At 36.6% G+C, this 22,115-nt stretch overlaps 1 protein-coding gene across 3 annotated transcripts in view; it reads left to right on the forward strand.

Annotated features, from left to right (window-relative positions):
- The first annotated feature begins 1,650 nt into the window (after nt 1-1,650).
- The window catches only part of MRPS35 (mitochondrial ribosomal protein S35), a 44,241-nt gene continuing 23,776 nt past the window's right edge, over nt 1,651-22,115 (forward strand). The window contains exons 1-5 of one of the 3 annotated variants that reach the window (XM_059081571.2): nt 1,651-1,805; nt 5,098-5,144; nt 6,495-6,662; nt 8,745-8,805; nt 16,871-17,010. In XM_059081571.2, the coding sequence (XP_058937554.1) occupies nt 1,694-1,805; nt 5,098-5,144; nt 6,495-6,662; nt 8,745-8,805; nt 16,871-17,010 (528 nt within the window). In that variant the 5' untranslated portion in view covers nt 1,651-1,693. Of the gene's footprint in view, nt 1,806-2,053; nt 2,107-5,097; nt 5,145-6,494; nt 6,663-8,744; nt 8,806-16,870; nt 17,011-22,115 lie in introns of those variants that run through there. The other 2 variants (XM_059081570.2, XM_067008951.1) reach the window with 2 other exon arrangements.

Genomic DNA, 22,115 nt, shown 5'->3' on the forward strand with positions numbered 1-22,115 from the left:
GAACAAGGAACTAAGTGTCTTAACATCTTGTTCAGAAATTGAGAAGTCTCTGGATATGAACTAATTCTATAAGGATTCCTACTCATTTGTCCTTAAATTTCTATGGGATAGGCCTTGTACTTTATCCTACTAAAATATACAAAATTGAGAGAAAAAGTGGCTGCTGCATTGACCCTGAGCTTAATTCTAATGGCCACCTTTATATTATGCCTTCTGAAACGTTACTCACCTAATCGCTGTGGTCCTCAAGAAGATAATATTGTTCCCATTTTCTCTGAAACTGAAGTTCAGAGAGGTTAGGTGGACTTGCCCAAGATCACAAAGAAATAGAGCCTGGATTTAAATCCCACATCCATCTGATTTAAAGGCCATGCTTTTAATCTTAAAAATGGAGGACAGGGGATAATACCATGTGAAGATGGAGGTAGAGATTGGAGTGATGTGTCTACAAGCCAAAGAAAGCCAAAAACTGCCAGCAACCATCAGAAACCAGGACAGAGGCATAAACAGATTCTCCCTCAAAACATCCAGAACGAAACATCCCCTGCCAACACCTGGATTCTGGACTTCTAGCTTCTAGAACTGTAGGAGAATAAACTTCTGTTGTTTTAAGTTACCTGGTTTCTGGTACTTTGTTACAGCAGCCCTAGCAAACAAATACACACCTAATACACCATACTTCTGCTTTGAAGCAATAATAGGATAATAAGAGGTCAGAAAAGATGAGGATGGTGCTTATTACAAATATTTGTCCCTATCATGCCACATACTATTGACGCCCATGGCACACTGGATGTTCACAGGTAGAATACCCTGGGACACCTGCACAGCTCTGCTCTACTTGGTATGCTTAGCAAGAGACAGTTGTGTTTGTTTCCAGTTGTTCTTGTTATCATACTTTTGTCCTTTGAGTATTATATATACTGATTGAAAAGAAGAGAGGATAATTTTATTAAGAGTTGTATGTTAATCCATTCTAGGGTAGAAAATAAGAGCTCTCATTAAAGGATAACCATTATTTTCTAGGTCCTGATGAGTTCTGCCTTTTTGTAATTCTAATCCGATCTACAAACAAGCTAACCAAATCATTGATAGCAGTTACAGCCTATGCGCACGGGGTGCTCAGTGTATGCCAGTATTCTACCCAGACGTTTGATTGATTAGGACCACACATCCTAAAGATGGTGAAGTCAAGTTTTAAACTCAATACTAGTCTGGTTCAAGAGGCCATCCTTTTATTACTATCGGATACTGCCTCTCTCCTCAAAGCATATCACTTGCACTAGCTGAAGACTTCCTTTAATTCAAGAAAGTGCAGAAAAGCAGCAGTTGCGAAGAAGCAGGGGCTTAGGGTAGACTACCTGACTCTTGGGCCATCTGAGGTTCTGCCCTCACCTGCCCTCTGTAAGCCGCATTTCTCCCATCCCTATGGCCCTTATTTACAATTGTCTTTGGACTGACTGCTTCGATTTAAAAAAAAAAAAAAAAATCTTTTTACTTTCTTTTCATTACTTTTTCTCTGCGGGGGGTATTTTCTTGCACATTTCACTCGGCTCTGAATTCGCAGGCCCACGTGTTTCCTGTTTCTCCCCAGGGGCGGGGCAAGACGCGGCGAGTCTGCGCAATAGGGCCTCAGACCCGCCCCTTGACCCGGAAGCGCTCTTGTGCCCTCCCGCTTGCCGTCTTCGCAGCCATGGCGGCCGCCCGGCTCCCTGCGTACCTGGTCCTGCAGCCGCGGGCCAGAACTCTTCGAGCCTTTTCCACCTCTGTGTCTCCGGCCACTCGCTCTCCGAGACCAAGGCCGTGTGAGTGTCTGCTCCGTCGCTTCCGGGCTTTGGGGGAGGTGAGAGGGCGGAATACAGGCCCATGATGGCCGCCGCGGTGGCGGAGCCAGAGCCACCCCAGGGAGGCCGGTACGTCCTCTGCCGGTCTGTCGCTGGCCCGCCTAGTAGGAAAGCCGCGGATCTGGGTCTGCCCTCTGCGGAGTGTCACCTGGTTCTTGGCAGCCAATTTCTGTTTCCGGGTCCTTTGGGCGCCGCGAGCTTTCTCCCTCCCTTCTGCATGACTTGCGCTTTCAGATGCTCCCTCCTAGGGCCACCGGCACAGGTCTCTCCCTGGTTTTCTGGTGCTCGTAGTGTTTGTTGGGCAGTGTTGAACCACGGATTTTTCCGAAATTTAAGAGAAGCGTACAAGTGTCCTAGAATAAACTACAGCTCTGAATTCCAGGGCTAGCTATGCCACCAAATGGGGTTGGCCTTTATTCAGTAGGCATTATTGAGATGACCTTCCTTCAAGAGAGATTTTAGGGGTTCCCGATACCGTTCTTGCCCTGGAGGAATCTAGTGGAAAAGTCTAGTTGTGCATAGACTAGAAGTGCTGTGCAGTGTGAGGTGCTGTAATAGAAGCGTGAATACAGTAAGGGGGCGGGGGGCACCGAGGAGCAGCCCGCAAGAGTTAGGAAAAGCTCAGTCGAGGGGTCGCGTCCAGTCATTCACCAGGTCCTATCCTGGTGATATTTTCTGTAATATGTCTAATGTTCATACTACTAACTGTCCAGTTTAGGCCGCTCTCTCTCACTTCTACGATAGTTTCTTCACTCGATAGTTTCTTCACTCGTCTCTCTGCTCTTGTTCTCCTACCTTGAATTCCCACAACAGCCAGAGTGAGGTGTGCAAAAAGCAAATCTTAACTTGCCACTCTCATGTTCAAAATCTACAAATGGTTTTTCATTGCTTTGAGATAAATGGTAAATTCCTTAATGCATCATAGTAGCTCTTTCTAGTCTTAACACTTTCTTTTTAATCTTTCATTCATCTATTCATTCTACAAATACTTAACTCCTACTGTGTGCTAGGTGGTGTTCTACGTACTGGGATACAGCAGGGCCCTTCATCTCATGAAGCTTACATTCTTGGGGGGAAATCAGATCATAAACAGGGAAACAGTGTCAGTACAACGTTAGGTGCTATGAAGAAAAATAAAGCAGGGTCTTGAGAATGATGGATTGGGGGAATAGTGGCTGTAGGATAAGATAGGGTAGTCGGGAAAGAACTTTTGGGGGAGTGACATTTGAGCAGATCTGCGGGAAGAGCATTGTTGGCATAGGGAATTGCAAGTGCAAAAGCTCAAAAGTGAGAACAAGCTTAGGGGTGTGACCAAGGAGCAGAAAGAAGGCCAGCGTGGCTGGAGCTAAGTGAGTAAAGAGAAGAGTGGAAGTATAAGATAACAGACAAATACGTAATGACCTCATCTGGTAAAGGCTTATGGGCATCTGGCTTGGATTTTGTTATAAGTTTGGGATCACATTGGTAGGTTTGGAACAGGGAGTGATATAATATGATTTCTACTTTTAACAGATCACTGGCTGCCTTGTAGAGAGCCAGGGGTAAGAGTGGAAGCCAGGAGACCAGTTGGGAGTTGATGTAGTACTCCAAATGAGATGATAGTGACTTGGATTGAAGTAACAGTGGTTGGATTTGGTATATATTCTGAAAGTACTGCTAACAGGACTTACTGACGGATTTGATATGGAGCTTGAGGAAAAGTCTCAAGGAAGCATGTTAGATTTTTATCGTGAGAACTTGGATGGATGGTTATACTATTTAGAGGGACTGGGAAGACTGAAAGAAGGAAATCAAGAGCTCTGCCTATGATGTGTTTTAGTTGAGATGCCTATTAAGTATATCTCTGACCTATTAAATATCACTTTTCTTAGCACTCCTTATGCCCTACTCTTAAATTTCAGCCATATTGAACTTGTTTACTTTGATTTTCCATCTTCTCTCTCACTCTGGAACACTTTTTCTACTTGCCTATTCCCATGGCTACTTCCTGCTCGTCTTTAAGGTTTTCGCTTGAAGTCCACTTCTTCACGGATATTTTCCCCAACTAATTGACTAGATTGGGTCCCCTGCTGTACTCTTCATTAATATTTATAACTGTGTATTGAAATTACTTGCTAAATAGTTACCTTATTTGACAGACTGCATTCAGTGAGAGCAAGGACTGTGTTTCTGTTGTTCATTGCTGCCTTCTGAGTTGCTGGTACACAATATCACTCAAACAATTTTTGAATGAATCAATGAATTACTATTGAGAGATGAATAAGAATTTGTCAGATGAAGAGATGAAGTGGAGACGAAGTAGGGGACAGAAGGCAGGCAGATGAAAGGGAGGCACATTGTAGACAGACAGAACAGAAAGTTCAGAGAAAAACTCAGGGACCTGGTACTGGAAGTTCAGTGTAGTTATGGGGCCTTGTGAAGCTAGAGTTAGTGGTTCAGAATGTGAGGTCTTTTGTGCTATGCTGTCATCACTCTAACTACTTGGTCTTTAGTTTTCTTGGCTAAAAGACCTCTAAATAAGGATAATGGTAGTACTTATAGTTATTGTGAAGAATAAGATTAAATGTGATAATGAAAAGCATTTAGCACAGTGTCTGGACATGTGAAAGTGCTGAATAAATACGGTTATCATATATTATTTTAGTATAGCAAAACATTAATTTAGAGAGACATAAGTTAATATTTTAAAAGGTAGATACTGTGTATAAGTAATTTACCCTCTTGTACAGTTATGTGATTTATTAGGAATAGCTGTGATTTTTGTTATTATTGGTATTGTAGCATTGGCAGTGCTAATAAACAGTAGAGAAGGAAAACTGAAGGTTGTTTTGTGTCTGTGTGTGTGTAAAGAACAGAATAATTTCAAAATGAGCAAGTATATATTAGAATATTTCAAGCCAGTTACTTTTAAAGATGCAAAATACTTATTTCTAATTAGATATTTTATCTTGGGAAAGTAAGCTTATTTGATGATGAACCTTAAAAGTTACTGAAAATATTGCTCTAGTTGATGAGTTCACCATTTCGTTAATCACAATATATTTTATATTCAAGTAACTCTTGGATTTTCTTACCTGTTTCTGAATTTTCATTTTCATTAAAATGATTTAGTCCCTGAACTTACAGAAAATGGATTATTGTTTCATTTTTATATTACTGAATACTTTAAATTATGTGAGAATTGTGGGATCATGAACAATGTTGAACAGCTCTGTGTTATAAAATTCTCTGTAACTGTTGTGTTGTCTTTCAGCTACAACAGAAAGAACATCCAGATATGAAAGGCCACCGAGAAGAAAGGTAAGCAGCTAACGTACTCTAGTATAGACTGTCTTACTGGTTTTTGAAATTCTAAAGTAAGGCAGATACTCATTATGAGGCAGAAGGGCGCTGCGCGAGAAGGCTTCTTCTCAAGGGGCTGTTGACTGGGTGACTACCACAGCCCTGGCTCTAGTCTTTCACTGCCTGTTGTCAGTTCCCTGAGAATGGATCATCTTTGAGACGTGGACTCACTCACATACTCCCAGGAAATAGGTATATAAACCAGAATAAAGAATTATTTTTGATGATGCCTTGAACAGTCATGCAGCCTGGGATGTATGCGTTAATCTAACCAGTTTGGTCTCACCCTGTAGGTATCTGTGGAGGAATCCAAATTATACGGTCACTTAGGCAGCATGGAGTCAGAACAAAGGCACGTTAGCTGGAAGTTAAATGGCACCAATTATAATCGAATAGAGTAGTCATTTTCACAGGAATATTAACTGCTTCCAGGACATATACTACATGTATATTACTTAGATGGGTGTTGCCTAGTTTTGCCTCTTCAAACCTTCGTTTTGGGTTTAAAGGGAATGCTGGGCATCCCTGTCTATCAAATACAGTTTAAAAAATAAATATGTTAATGTGACTGACTAAAATATCATGTAGTTATTCTCTGGGCCTAGGAAACATATTATTTCTCATTATGTATCTATTCATTAAGTTTAATCCTAATTTACTTATTTCTGAGTTCTTATTCTTTATGTTCCTTTTTCTTATTTCCTTTATTTCCAAGTTTGTCTCATTGTCACCTCATGTACTGACTTTCATCAAAGTTTTAAAACTTATTCACAATATATCATTACTTACCCCTTCATAAACAATATGTAGAAAGTTTGTTAAAAGTCTAAGTAAATAGGGGCTTCCCTGGTGGCGCAGTGGTTGAGAGTCCGCCTGCCGATGCAGGAGTCACGGGTTCGTGCCCTGGTCCGGGAGGATCCCACATGCCGCGGAGCAACTACGCCCGTGAGCCATGGCCGCTGGGCCTGTGCGTCCGGAGCCTGTGCTCCGCAACGGGAGAGGCCACAACAGTGAGAGGCCCGCATACCGCAAAAAAAAAAAAAGTCTAAGTAAATAAATAAGATAGAGAAATTTTTTTGCGAAGGAAATGTGCTGTTGAAGGGGATCCTTGCTACTGGGTTTAAGGAAACTGTGCCAGAGATATTTAGGTATGTTTAGTGTGTTTTCATTTCAGCAGCATTAGCTGTGGGAGGTCAGATTTTATGTAGGTTGTAAATCCTCTTATGTTTCTCTTAATTGCAGCTTTTTTGCTTTAAAATTAAAGAATATGTTTATATTTAAAATATTAAACTATTTTACATTCCTCAGGCACTACCTCCTAGGACAGAGAAAATGGCTGTTGACCAGGACTGGCCTAGTGTTTACCCTGTTGCAGCGCCATTTAAACCCTCAGCAGTACCTCTTCCTGTTCGAATGGGTTATCCGGTAAAAAGAGGGGTGCCCATGGCTAAGGAGGGAAATCTGGAACTTTTAAAGGTAAGATAAGTTGCTGTTTCATTGACTAAAACTTATATCTAAAGAAATGCTGATCTCCCTCTGATACCTACCCTCTCTCCCAACACTTCAAGGTTCAGTGCATAGCAGCTTACTGTATTTTAATTCAATCTTTTTCCAGAAAATAATGGACATTATGTTTTGGTTATCCTCGGCAAAGAAGGCTCAAAGAACCCTAGGCATTTAAGAATGTAATTGATTGGTCCTATGGCTTCCTTTTGGCTTTTTCGTTTCTATTGTATCTTTTCTATATTGTGTCTTTCAAGCAGAACTAAGAAAAGTGAAATAACCTAATTTGAGTTTGAGAACTGGGAGGTGAAGTTGTTACTTTTGAAAAAGAGATTTAAAACTTCTACAGAAAATTATTTAGTAGGATTGTTAGAGTCCTTAAACTTCTTTATTTCTTGAAGAAAAATAGGTCATGTTAAATGCTTCAGTTGATAGCATCTGTAATGAGTTGATAGCATCTATAATGATTTCTGAAAAACAGACTTCTTAAAGAAAATACAAATATGCGTAGCCTGGGAATGCATATCTTAGGTGGTTTCCTTTTACATACTATGAAATTATCATCAAGGAATTGTATTTTCTGCTAAATGAGTGTTCATGAAAAACAAAAATTTGCTAAAAGTTGCTGGTAAAAAATGAGATCGTAATATCAAGAGGGGTTTGTTTGCTGCTGGAGATAGGCAGATGAAATTTGGAAATGGGAACATTCCAAGAGACGAGAAAACAAACACCTGTAAAACTAATCTTTTCTTCAAATGAAGAGAAGAATTGAACTTAGTTTAAAGAAAAGGTCTGTGGAAAATATCACTTGGTGAAAGAGAATAGCAATATATTTATAATGATGGTTGTAAATGGAATTTTAATAAACATAAAAATCCAAACATTTAATGTATGCCATCCCTTTTAAGAATCACCTTAATGCTTAGTCCGATGATACGATCTGTTCCTAGTAAGTCCCATTGAACAAGCTTGTACACTGAGGTAATATGTACAGTGTTCATAGAACAGTGCCAGTATAAATGCTGTGTAAGCATTAGCTATTATATTTTCCTTTTATGATTTTGAATCATGTTTCAAAAATAAAAGTATAGAATAAATAAGCAAGTAAAATAAAAGTATAGAAAATGAAGTCACCCACCTCATAATCCCAATATTTGTTGCCTCTTTTCTCTTGATTAAAATATTCCTTTTCTGATTAGCACTTAAGATTCCAGACATAATGTTTAGAGTAACTTTCTGTTTGTTCAAAGTTTCTTTCCAAGTGAGTTTCTTTAAACTAAATTTTCTCTTTAGATGCTTAACATTATTTAAGAAATATACTAGGAAATGTTAATTATTTATTTGAAGGAATCAAATCTCTGACCTTACCTAAATTTCCATTGGCCCTATAAATGTTTAGAGAACCTCTCAGTGTATCATAAAGATATTCCCAACTTCATTAAACTGTTCATTTAAGATCTGCTCACTTCATTTATTCATCCATTCAATTCATAAAATGTCTGTTAAGTATAAAGTAGAAACTGTATCTCAGTGATATGTATTCCAGGGGAATTAGGATTATTAAACAATGGTCTGTGTCCTAAAGTGCTTTCAGTTTTATAAGGGAAATATATACTTCTGTAGATTTGTGGCAAGAATAATACTGTAAAAATAATGTTTCTTCTCCACCATCATTCTCTTAAGATACTTGGTACTGAATCTTTATTTTAGGAAATTCATTTCTTGAATTTACAACACCTGTGACATGGAATCAGTATTGTTTAAAAAAAACAGATTTTATTTATTACAAGTTTTGTGGGCCTTATGATTTAGTTTTGTGAGAAAACTGTCTGTTTCATGTTTTTAAGACACTTAGGCAGGAATTCCCTGGCTGTCCAGTGGTTAGGACTCGGTTCACTGCTGGAGCCCAGGTTCAATCCCGGGTTGGGGAACTAGGATTCTGCAAGCCGCGTGGCATGGCCACCCGAACACACACACATGCACGCGCGTGCACACACACACACACACACACAAAGACACTTAGCTAATTTATCCTTTAAAATTCTCTTATTTTAGATTCCCAATTTTCTGCATTTGACTCCTGTAGCAATTAAAAAGCACTGTGAAGCTCTTAAAGGTATGTGGTTATTTTGTAATATGAACTTAATATTTTATTAGTTTCATAGGAATCTCATTTCTAATGATAAAGGGGTCAGTTTATCAAGGGGATATAATATTTGTAAATATTTGTGTACCCAAAGTAGGAGCACTTAATATACAGAAAATATTTACAGAATTGAAGGAAGAAATAGAGAGCAATACAGTAATAGTAGGGAGCTTCAGTACTCCACTTTCAACAATGGGTAGATCATCCAGACAGAAAGTCAGTAATGAAACATCAGATTTTAACTTACATGTTAGATCAAGTGAATTTAACAGACATTTACAGAACATTCCATTCCATCCAGTAGTATACACATTCTTCTCAAGTACACATGAAACATTTTTCAGGATAGATCATATGTTAGGCCACAAAATAAGTCTTAATAAACTTAAGAAGATTGAAATCATATCAAGCATTTTTTCCAACCACAATGATATGAAACTAGAAATCTATTACAAGAAGAAAACTAGAAGATTAAGAAATATGTGGAGATTAAATAGCATGCCCCCAAACGCATATTGATTCAAAGAAGCAATCAAAGAGAAATCAAAAAAATATCTTGAGATATGGGATATCCCCAGAGCAGTTCCAAGAGGGAAGTTTATAGCAATAAATGCCTACATTAAGAATAAAGACAAATGTTAAATAAACCACCTCACTTTAGATCCCAAGGAACTAGAAAAAGAAGAACAAACTTAGCCCAAAGTCAGTAGAAGGAAGGAAATAATGGTTGGAGTGGAAATAAATTGAGACTAAAAGGACACTGGAAAAGATCAGTGAAACTGAGAGCTTGTTTTTTGAAAAGGTAAACAACGTAGGCAAACCTTTAACTAGACTCACCAAGAAAAAGAGAGGCCTCAAAATTGTAAATGAAATAGGAGACATTACAACTGGTATCACAGAAATATTGGTACAAAGGATCTAAGAGACTACTGTGAACATTTTTATGCCAACAAATTGGGCAACCTAGAAGAAATGGATACATTCCTAGAAACATATAATATACTAAGACTGAATCATGAAGAAATAGAAAATCTGAACAGACCAGTTACTAGTAAGGAGATTGAATCACTGATCAAAAACCTCCCACCAAGAAAAGTCCAGGACCAGATGACTTCACTGGTGAATTCTTTTTTTTTTTTAAATTGAATCATAGTTGATTTACAGTGTTTTGTTAGTTTCAGGTGTATAGCGAAGTGATTCAGTTATACGTTTATATATAAATATATACATATTCTTTTCCCTTATAGGTTATTACAAAATATTGAGTATAGGACCCTGTGCTATACAGTAAGTCCTTGTTGGTTATCTGTTTTATATATATTCGTGCGTATATATTAATCCCAAACTCCTAATTCACTGGTGAATTCTACTAAACATTTAAAGAATTACCAATCATTCTCAAACTCTTTTTAAACAGTAGAAGAGGAGGGAACACCCACACTCATTTTATAAATCTAGCATTACCCTGATACCAAAACCAGATAAGGACAAATTACAGACCAATATCCCTGATGAGCATAGATCAAAAATCCTCAACAAAATACTAGCAAACCAAATTGAACAGTACATGAAAAGGATCATACACCATGATCAAGAAGGATTTATTCCAGGGATGCAAGGTAGTTCTACACTTGCAAGTAAATCAACGTGATACACCACATTAACAAAATGAAGGATGAAAATCATATGATGATCTCAGTAGATGCAGAAAAAGCATTTGATAGAATTTAGCATCCTTTCATGAGAAAACTCTCAACACAGTGGGTATAGAGGGAACAAACTTCAACATAATAAAGGCCACATATAACAAGTCCACAGCTAATACCATATTACAACCATGAAAAGCTAAAGGCTTTTCCTCTAAGATCAGGACAAGACAGGGATACCCACTGTCACCACTTTTGTTCAACATAGTACTGGAAGTTCTAGCCGGAGCAGTTAGGCAAGAAAAAGAAATAAAAGATATTCACGTTGGAAAGGAACAAGTAAAATTGTCTTTACTTGCTGAGGACATTATCTTATACATAGAAAATCTGAATGGTTCCCAAAAAACTATTAAAATTAATAAACAAATTTAGTACAGTTGCAGGATTCAAAGTCGGTATCAAAAATCAGTTGCATTTTCTGCAGTGAACATGGGAGTTCAGAAAGAGATTTTTTTTTTTTTTTGCGGTACGCAGGCCTCTCACTGTTGCGGCCTCTCTCGTTGCGGAGCACAGGCGCTGGACGCGCAGGCTCAGTGGCCATGGCTCATGGGCCCAGCCGCTCTGCGGCATGTGGGATCTTCCCGGACCGGGACATGAACCCGTGTCCCCTGCATCGGCAGGCAGACTCTCAACCACTGAGCCACCAGGGAAGCCCCAGAAAGAGATTTTTTAAATTTGTAATTTAATTTAAAATTTAATTTTTAAAATTTAAATGTAATTTAATTTTACATTTGTAAGTTAAATTTCTCTTTTTCTTAAAAGAGAAATTAAGAAAATACTTTTATTTACAATAGCATCAAAAAGAATAAAATACTGGGTCAGGGGAGGGGGAATTGAATGAAGGCAGTCAAAAGGTACAGACTTCCAGTTATAAGGTAACTAAATACTAGGGATATAAGGTACAACATAATAAATATAATTAACACTGCTATTTGTTCTGTATGAAAGTTGTTAAGAGAATAAATCCTAAGAGTACTTATAACAAGGAAAACAAATTTTTTTTTCTATTTATTTAATTTTGTATCTGTATGAGATGATGGATATTCACTGACTTTCTTGTGATGATCATTTCATGATGTATGCAAGTCAGATCATTATGCTGTAGACATTAAACTTATACAGTGCTGCATGCTGATTATATCTCAGTAAAACTGGAAGAAATAAAATAAAAACGAAATACATGAATGCAAAATAAAATAAGAGAATACTTTTAACCAGGAGTGAAAGATCTATATACTGAAAACTGTAAAATATTGATGAGAGAAATTGAAGAAGACACAAGTAAGTATAAGGTATGGATTGGAAGAATTAATATTGTTAAAATGTCCATAAAACCCAAAGCAATCTACAGATTCAGTGTAATCCCTGTCAAAATACCAATGGTGTTTTTCACAGAAATGGAACAAACTCCTTAAATTTGTACAGAACCACAAAAGACCTCAAATAGCCAAAGCAATATTGAGAAAGAAGAACAAAGCTGGAGGCATCACACATCCTGATTTCAAACTATATTACAAAGTGATAGTACTAATCAAAGCAGTATGTTATTGTCATGAAAACAGACACATAGATCAATGGAACAGAACAGAGAGCTCCAAAATAAACTCATGTGTATTTGGTTAATTAATTTATGACAAAAGAGCCAAAAATATTTAAGCAGGAAAGGATAGTTTCTTCAGTAAATGTTGGGAAAACTGGACAGACACATGTAGAAGAATGAAACTGGACCACATTTTTAACACTATACACAAGAATCAACTTGACATGAATTAAAAACTTGACCATAAGACCTGAAACCATAAAACTCCTAGAGGAAAACATTAGATGTAAGCTCCTTGACATTCGTCTCGGCAATGATTTTTTGGAATTTGACACCTAAAGCAAAGGCAACAAAAGCAAAAATAGGTAGCAAGTGGGACTACCTCAAACTAAAAACCTTCTGCACAGCACAGGAAACCATCAGTGAAATGAAAAGGCCATCTATGGAATAGCAGAAAATACTTGCAAATCATATATCTGATAAGGGTTAATATCCAAAATACGTAAAGAACTCATATAACTCAATAGTAAAAAAACAATCTGATTTTAAAATGGGCAGAAGAATCAAATAGACATTTTTCCAAAGAAGACATACAAATGGCCAGTGAGTACATGAAAAGATTCTCAACTTCACTAATCATCAGGGAAAAAAAAAAAAAAAAAAAAAATTCAAAAGCACAGTACCTGTTAAAATGACTGTCATCAGGAAGATGAGATAACAAGGGTTGATGGGGACGTGGAGAGAAGGCAACCCTCGTGCACTGTTGGTAGAAATGCAAATTGATGCAGCCACTGTGGAGAACAGTATGAAGGGTCCTCAAAAAATTAAAAATAGAGCTGCTGTATGATCCAGCAATCCCACTTCTTGGCATGTATTCAAAGGAAATGAAGAAAATATTGAAGAGATATCTCAATTCCCATGTTCACTGCAGCATTATTCACAACAGTCAAGATATGGAAACAACCTAAGTGTTCATCGGTGGATGGATGAATGGATGAAAAAGATGTGGTGTATACACACACACGCACACACAACACATGTGCACACGAACAGTGGAATATTATTCAATCACGAGAAAGAAGGACATCCTGCCATTTGTGACAATGTGGAGGGACCCTTGAGGGCATTATGCTAAGTGGAATATGTCAGACAGCATGACAAATACTATATAATTACCACATATTTGAAATCTGAAAAATCTGAGGTCATAGAAACAGGGTAGGGTGGTGGTTACCAGGGACTGAGGAGTGGAGGGAAAAGGGAGATCTTCAAAGAGTACAAACTTGCAGTTATCTGCTGAATAAGTTCTGGGGATCAGAAACCATAATCCTCGCTCAGGTAGGTTAGGGACTTATTGTTGAATTATAGAAAGCTTATACCTAAAAAGGCTGAAGAAAATATTGTAGAGTGTTAACAACAGATGCAAATCAATATGGTCCAAACTGAAGATAGTGTAGGAGGCTGCTGAGTAGCTGAATAGTCAGTGGGGCCAGTAATGGGATACTTTACAGAAAAGGGTGATCTTGAAGACATTTTTCAAAATTTTAAAAGAATTAGAAGTGATATATACCTGTGGTAAAATTAAATAGTACAAGAGCTGATGATGAAAAGTAATAGTCTCTTGCTTCTCCTTTCCCTCCCTGGTCCCTCATTCCAGACATGTTCTCTTTTAGTCATTATTTAGGTCTTATTATTTGTATGTGTGTGTGTGTGTGTGTGTGTGTATAATTTTATATATTCTTTAAACACATAAATAAAGAATATATATTATATATACTGTATACATAGTATATATACATGTAAATTACATGTATAGTTTGATATATATAAAATGGAACTAATCACCTGAATATGATTATACCTCCATTTCTAGACTTGTTAAATTTCAACAAAATCTGTTGATTGCTAGTTGTAAATAGAGATTTTACTCACCTCTACTACCACCTTTCTTCTTCCCACATACATGGAGGTAAAGGCAAAGAGCACTTTTTGTTCATGGTTCATAATATATATACAATATTCCAATTCAATTTTTGTTCTAGTTGTATTGGACTATATATAGGTAAGCAAATTTGAGTTGTTTTAGGTTTGTAGCTATTATTGATTGTGTAGTTTAATGCAAGAGTTAGTACCTTTGAAGTCTTAAATTTATGCTGATTTAAAGGTGATGTATACATGCTCAATATACTTGTTAAGTCTTTTCAGGAAAGAAAATGAAACCTAGAAACTTCACAGGTAGCCTGATGATGCTAAAAGGAGAAATAAGTTAGTGAACATGATGATGATGAAATTTGAGCTTTTGGGAGGGCCTTCCATTGAAAATTATGAGGAAGAAGAGAAAATAAAGAGGTTTTAAAAAGAGGGCTAAAAAGTAGCAATAATAACCTTACTCTTGAAATGAGGGAAGAAAAATCTCTTGCTACTTTCATTCATTTATGTGGTCTTTTGTTTTGGGACATTAGGATGCATTTCTGTCCCTTTGTATATTTCTATATTCATTGATATTAGCCTGATATTAGACTGACACAGATCACCGTTGCACATTTGTGCCCCATATGACACAAATCATACATCATTTTTTGATCCTTTGTAAAGCCAGTTAACAAATGCGTTACCCTGGGATAAATTCAGTTTTTTTCCTTTTTAAACAATATTTTTAAATGTGCATTTATAATTTAGAAACTGGTCATTGTAATGAGGTAGTTCTAAAATACTTAATAATTTTCAAATGAAGGGCTTTCATACAGCATATTTAGAAGAGTAGCATTATATTTTACAGTATTTAAGTGAATGTTTTAATCTTTCCTTAATTTTGCCTTTACACTTTTGCCAGCTTCTAGATTTAGGTTTTATCTTCCAAATAACTCAAAGGCTTTTCAAATATTTCTTCTCAGTTTTCTTTCAAGTAGGTCAGTTCAGATTTTGTATCTAACTTGCAAATGGAAAATTTGAAGCACAGGAGAGTTAGGTAATTTACCAAAACTTTAATAATTGTGGCAGAAGTTAAGTAAAAACCAAGGTCTTCTGAAGTCTAGTCTGTTGCTCTACCTATCAGATGAATAAGAGGCTAATAGGGGTCTATTATGTACTTTTCAGTTGGCTGTGTTTTCTTGAACATATAATCAGGTAATTTAATTTAAAAGCTGTAATTATCATCTGGTGACTGAAATGACTTACCCAAAGTTTAAAAAAAAAAAAAAAAAAGTCGGTACAAATCCAGTAACTCATAAAATTCCCCAAACTAGTCTGTCTTATAAAGTGCCTGGCAGTGTTGCATTTATAGTACAGGAAACTGGAATTAGTTCATAATGAGAATGAAATTTAACCTCAGTAATTTTGCTCTGTTCATTTTATTTAAATGTCAAAATGTTCTTAATGGCGAAGATATTTCTTTCCCCTCAAAGTGTGTGAGTATTGATCTCTTAAACACAGTTTTTAGGGAATGGTGTGAGCTATACTTAATTTGCTAACGTATATTTAGTCCCAGATCTTGGAAAGTCTCTGTAATCCAGAGGGACATTTTGCTGACTGCTATTAAAGCCTAAATGGGAGCTAAATATAGTGCTTATTATAAGCAAGTTGTTAGCTGAGGGAAAATGTTATTGGAGAAAGCACGGATCCATGGGGGTCTAATGTGTTTGACCTAAGAAACCAATTACTTTTTCTTAGAATGAGGCTATTTAGGAAATGAGGTTTCTATTGAGGGGAACCTGATAATGCCAGAAGTTTTCATCCCAAGCTGAGAGCCCTGTACCATGCTAACTTGATAGGAGTAGGGCAAAATAAAATCAGCTGCCCACCTATGAAGTCCCTCAATACTAGTAGCACTGATAGCTGCGGGAGGGGAGGCTGAGGGTTCTCTCTTTTCCTTTAAAGATTTTTTTTCATTTCAGGCCTGAGTTTACACCTCTGTGCTGTGAGCGGTGTTCTCAGTGCTTGCAACTTTCGGTTGTAGCCCAGGTCTCAGACTCAGACCCACTCCTCTCTAGGCTAGCTAGCTGTCTTGCGAGAAGGTGAGGACAGGTCTGTTCCTTTTTCTACTGAGCCCCAGTGGCTCCGAAATCACATCGAAGAAACGTGAATTACTGGAAGGATCGTTTAAAGGTGACCGAGGCTTTAGTACCTGTTACAGTTAGAGGCCCCATTGAACTCAGTTTCTGAAAGAAGGTTGACCACGTCTCAGTAGAGCTTTTTTTTTCTTTTGGCTGTGCCGCGAGGCTTGCTGGATCTTAGATCTCTGACCAGGGATTGAACCTATGGCCGCATCAGGGAAAACGCTGAGTCCTAACCACTGGACCTCCAGGGCATTCCCTCTTAGAGTTTTTTCGGAGCTTCTTTCACTTCCCTTCAGCTGATTTTTAGTAACCTTCATTTGGGTGTGAATTAATATTATCTGTTGCCTTTTCAAAAACAGTAATTCTCAGGGCACTATGAACTGCTTGCATTTAGTTGGCGAGGAAATAAACTGTCTCATAACAGATATGTGCAAAGATACAATAAACTTCCATCAAGTCATAGCTCCCTTTTAACTGCTCCCCACCAAACCTGAACTATCCAAATCATTCCCTTAATTGAATTCCCTAATTAGGATTCACTTAGGAAGAAAAGAGACACATGCAGGATGATGATGTATATATAAGTGCAGAAGAGAATCTGTTCTTTCTCATGTTTCATTTCGTGTATCTTGAAAGGTGATCTCCCTCAACAATTTGATTTTGTCGGGTAGCATACATTATAAGGAGAATTTACTTGCAAAACTATAAATGAGAAATTTTTTTTTAACTCTCAGATTTTTGCACCGAGTGGCCAGCTGCATTAGACAGTGATGAGAAATGCAGGAAGCATTTTCCAATTGAAATTGACACAGCTGGTTATGTATCAGCGGGACCATCTATTCGAAACCCCAAAGCACGAGTAGTGACATTAAGGGTAAGAGTTAATTTTTTTAAAATAAGCATTATTGGAGCATATTATTTTATAATAGTATTTTGTATGCATGATTTTAAAACTGATACATATTTATCTTAGAAATTTGGAGAATATAAAAGTTTTTTCAAGTATAAAATAAAATTGCCTGTAAATCCACCACTCAGATAACCACTGTTGTCTACAGGAGCTCATTTTAGTATATATACAGTCAACCTTTGTGTATATTAATGGGATGATACTATATTTGATTAGTCGTCTGCTCAAATTTTGTTTAACAATGTGAATTTAAAATTTTCAATGTTATTAAACACTGTTTAATGTTAATAGTGTTATTAAACGCTATTTAATGAATAATGTGTAAATGAGGGTCTGTTAATGTGCCAGGACAATGTTTGAGGCTAGGGGTGCAACACTGATCAATTCAGACATAGACATAGTCCTTTTCTGAGACTGAAGTGGGAGAGACAAACAAATAATTCTATAGCATAGATGTACCATAATTTATTTAAATTACCCATATCATGGGACATTTAGGCTTTCTAACAGTTTTCTTTATTAGAAAAATATAATGAATATTCTTGAGATTAATATTTGTATATATTCCTGATTATGTTCCTAGGATAACTTACTAAAATGAGAAGTTAGGTCAAAGGATATAGATCTTTTGAAGATTTTTGATATATATTGTAAAAGGTTTTTGATTATATATTATAAAATTCCTGCAGGCGATGTAACAAATACAACACCAGCAGATGGTGAGAAAGCATGTTTTCCTGTACTCTCACCAGCCTAGATATTATTATTACCTATCAGCTTGATAGGTAAAATATATCTTATATTTAAAATATGTATGCCTTTGAATTCAAATGAAGGTGAGAATGTATACCTTTGTAAAGTGGTTTTTTTTTTTTGCTCCTTTGCCCATTTTGATGGTATATTGATTTCTTATATACTTCTTTTGTCTTTTTAATAACAGCTTTATTGAGATATAATTCACATACTGTAGAATTACTCCTTTTAAAGTTTACAGCTCAGTGGTTTTTAGTATATCACAGAGTTGTGCAGCCATCACCGCTACCTGACTCCAGAAATTTCCATCACCATAAAAAGAGGTCCCGTACCCGTTAGCAGTCAGTCCCCCTTCTGCCCTGCTCTTCACTGTCCCCAGGCTCCTCTCCACAGCTAATCTGCTTTCTTTCTTTCTTTCTCTGTGGATTTGCCTATTGATATGTCCTGTAAATGAATCCTACAATATGTATACTTTTGCTTTCAGAGTTTCATCTGTTATAGCATGTATCAGTTCTTCATTTTTTTAAATTGCCAAATAATGTTTCATTTTATGGATACATCATGTTTTATTTATCCACTTATCAGTCAGTAGACATCTGAGTTGTTTCCACTTTTTGGTTGTTATGAATAATGCTGCTGTGAACCTTTGTGTACAGGTTTTTGTGTGGACGTAGGTTTTTAGTTCTGTTGGCTATATACCTAGAAGTGGAATTGTTGGGTCGTATGGTAACTCCATGTGTAACATTTTGAGGAACTACCAAGCTGTTTTACAAAGTGACTGCACTGTTTCGTAAGCGGGTGTTTGAGGGTTTCAGTTTCTCCATATCCTCCCTAATGATTGTTGTCGGTCTTTATAGTTTTCAGCATTCTAATGGGTGTGAAGTATCTCATTGTGGTTTTGGTTTACATTTCCCTAATGACTAATGATGTTGAGCAATTTTTCATGTGCTTATTGACCATTTGTGTATCTTCTTTGGGGAAATGTCTTTAAATTCTTTGCCTATCTTTTGAGTAATTTGACTTTGTTTTTCAGTTGTGTTTTTTATTTATTCTTCATACCAGTTGCTTATCAGATATATGACTTGCAAATATTTTCTCCCATTCCATGCATTGTCATCTCACTTTCTTGATGGTGTTCTTTTAAGCACAAAAATTTTAATTTTGATGAAGTCTGATTTATGCATTTTTTTCTTTGTTTCTTGTGTTTTTTGTGCCATATGTAAGAAACCATTGTCTAATTCAAGGTCGTGAAGATTTATTCCTATGTTTTCTTCTGAGAGTTTTGTCTCTTACATTTAGGTCTGTGATTCATTTTCAGTTAATTTTTATATATGGCGTAAGGTAAGGAACCGACTTTATTTTGTATGTGGATATTCATCTGTCTCAGCACTATTTGTTGAAAAGACTATTTTCCCTCCATTGAATTGTTTTGACACCCTTGTCAAAAATGGTATAGTTATTTTTTAATATTTTACTTGGCTACTTTACCAAATTCTGTTTTTTGACCTTTCTTATCAAAAATTCCAAATGTTTAGAGAGAGTAGTATAATAAATACCCATACACATGGCACATTGTTGTATCAATAGTAATTAATATTTTGACGAGTTTAAAATATTGAGTGCTTGATACACTTATACACATACACACTCCTGTGTGTTTATTTGTGTGTTTTTGGTTTAAGTGTTTACTTTAAAATTACTAATATCTGACTTTTCATACTAAAATATGTTAGTGTGTTATCTCTAAAAATTAATAAAATTTTCCTGTATAATTCCAATATAATTAATACAGCTAATAAAATTTTCAGTTATTTTTTAATATCATCTAAAATGTGTACTCCATGCTCAGATTTCCCCAGTTTTCTCACCAAAATGTTTAAATAGCTTTTTTGTTTAAACCAGGATCCAGTCAAGCACTGTTACATTTGCTTATAACATCACTTAGGTCTTTTAAAATCTGGAACAGGAAAGGACCTCATGCCGCCACTTCCCGCTCCCCCAAGCTGCGATCCCCATCATGACACAGACATGGTAAAGAGACAGAAATTTTATCCTTGCAGCGCTTCCTGCCTTCTGAATTTGCCTCCATGCATCCCGGTGTCATTTACCTTATGTCTCTATCTTCTGTATTTCCTATAAAGTGGAAGTTAGATTTAAGGGACTGATTAGATTACAGTAAGCTATTTTGACAAGAATACTTGATAGATGTTGCTGTGTATTTTATATTGCATTACATGAGAGGGCACGTAAAGTCTGGTTGCCTCATTCTTAGTATGCTGAGATTGATCACTTGGTTAAGAGGCTGACAACCCGGTCTTTCCATTGTGAGGCTATGGGTTGTCATTTTTTGCTTTTGCCTTGAACAGGTAATGTGTAGATGGGTATATTCAGCAAATCTTGATCAAGTAAAATCATATTCTTTTTGATGTTCAAAGTATGTCCTAACTTTGGCCAGTAGGATCTCTTCTAAACTGATTCCTATGTCCTTTTATTACAAGCCCATTAGCATTGGAAAATTTCCTTGCCTTCTGGCACAAGATGGACCAGCCTTACTATATAGAATATTCCTTATCCCAGACCTGGAATTAGCTATTTCTCCAGGAGCTCTGATACCTTTTAGTGAACTTTGGTGTTTGGAGACCAAAATTAGGACTTTTCGGTTGATTCCTTGGGTGATTTCTCAAGAAATAAATGATAATTAATGGTAGTTGTAGTTCTCCTTTTAAAATATCTGTAGCTTATTTTTTCTTTTTGTCTTTTGCGTTAGACAGAGTTTCTGAAATGTTTATGTAGTCCCTTGTGCTGTTCTCTACTTTAATGGGTATGCCTCTAGTATTTAGCCTCTGAGATTGGATTTCAGTTTAGAGATAATAATCCCTACTGTGTTAACGATGTATCCTGTTCCTAGTTTACTAGCATTTTTGAAATGATCTCCTTCGAATTTTTAAAGTAATGAATGATATTAATTGATTTTCAATTACTGAACCATTTCTGAGTCCTGATCAGTTTATGGTACATTATTCTTTTACTTTACCACTGACTGATTTGCTGTGATAATGTTTTATTTAGGATTATTTGTCCTAATCTCATATTGCTTTGGAGGAATATCAAATCCCTCCTCTCACTTACCAGGAACATGCCACATGCCATTGCACAGGTGCCCTAGTAACTAACTCCTAAGTTAGTATTGGAAACCTTTGTTAACGGAGTCTTGATGCACATCATGTGTCTTTTTTCACACAGCAGGTATGGGCAGTTTTACCCGATGAACCATTTTTTAAATTAAACTTTTACTTTTAAAATAGTTTCAGATTTACAGAGAAGCTTCAAGGATAGTACAGAGTTTGCCATATTCACACCAAATTTCTCTTGTTGTTAACATCTTATGGTACTGTGGTACATTTGTTATAACTAATGAATGAATCAGTTTTGATACATTATTAATTAAAGTTCATACTGTATTCAAATTTCCTTAGTTTTTACCTAATGTCCTTTTTTTTGTTCAGAATCCCATCCAGGGTACCACATTACATTTAGTCATCGTGTCTCTTGAGGCTCTTCTTGGCTGTGATTGTTTCTCAGAATTTCCTTGTTCTCGATGACTTTGACAGTTTCGAGAAGTACCAGTTACATATTTTGTGGAATGTCCTTCAGTTTTGATTTGTTTGATGTTTTTCTCATGGTTAGATTGTTAGGTGTTTTGGGGAGGAAAACCTCAGAAGTTAAGTGCCGTTCTCGTCACATCATAGCAAGGGTATAGGCTCCTCACATGACTTACCACTGATGATGCATCTTAGATCACCTGGCTGAAGTAGTGTTGGCCAGTTTTCTCCACTATAAAATTACTCTTTTTTTTCTTCCTTTCCACAGTGTAGTCTTTAGAAGGAAGTCACTGTGCACAGCCCACACTTATGGAAGTTATGCTCCACTGCCTCGAGGGAGATATATAGATTATTTGGAATTCTTCTATGTGGGGTATTTGTCTGTTCTCCTCCATTCATTTATTTACTCAGTCACTTGCTTGTATCAGTGTGGATTCATGGATTTTTACTTTATCCTTTGGAATTATGGTCCAATAACACTTTATTTTGTTGCTCAAATGGTTTCATCTTTGGCAGTTGGGCACTCTTTCAGCTGGCCCCTCTGCTCCTTTGTCATGCCCCATCATTTGTTTTTTAAACACTTCCTTATTTTTTGGCACCACAGAATGCTCCTAGCTCATTTTATATATTCCTTGTACCGTTCCCAGAATCAGCCATTTCTCCAGGGAGCCCTGACTAATGTACTTCTGATTCTCCTATCCTGGAGGATGACTG

Source organism: Kogia breviceps, chromosome 12, assembly GCF_026419965.1.
Source record: "Kogia breviceps isolate mKogBre1 chromosome 12, mKogBre1 haplotype 1, whole genome shotgun sequence".
NCBI lineage: Eukaryota > Metazoa > Chordata > Mammalia > Artiodactyla > Physeteridae > Kogia > Kogia breviceps.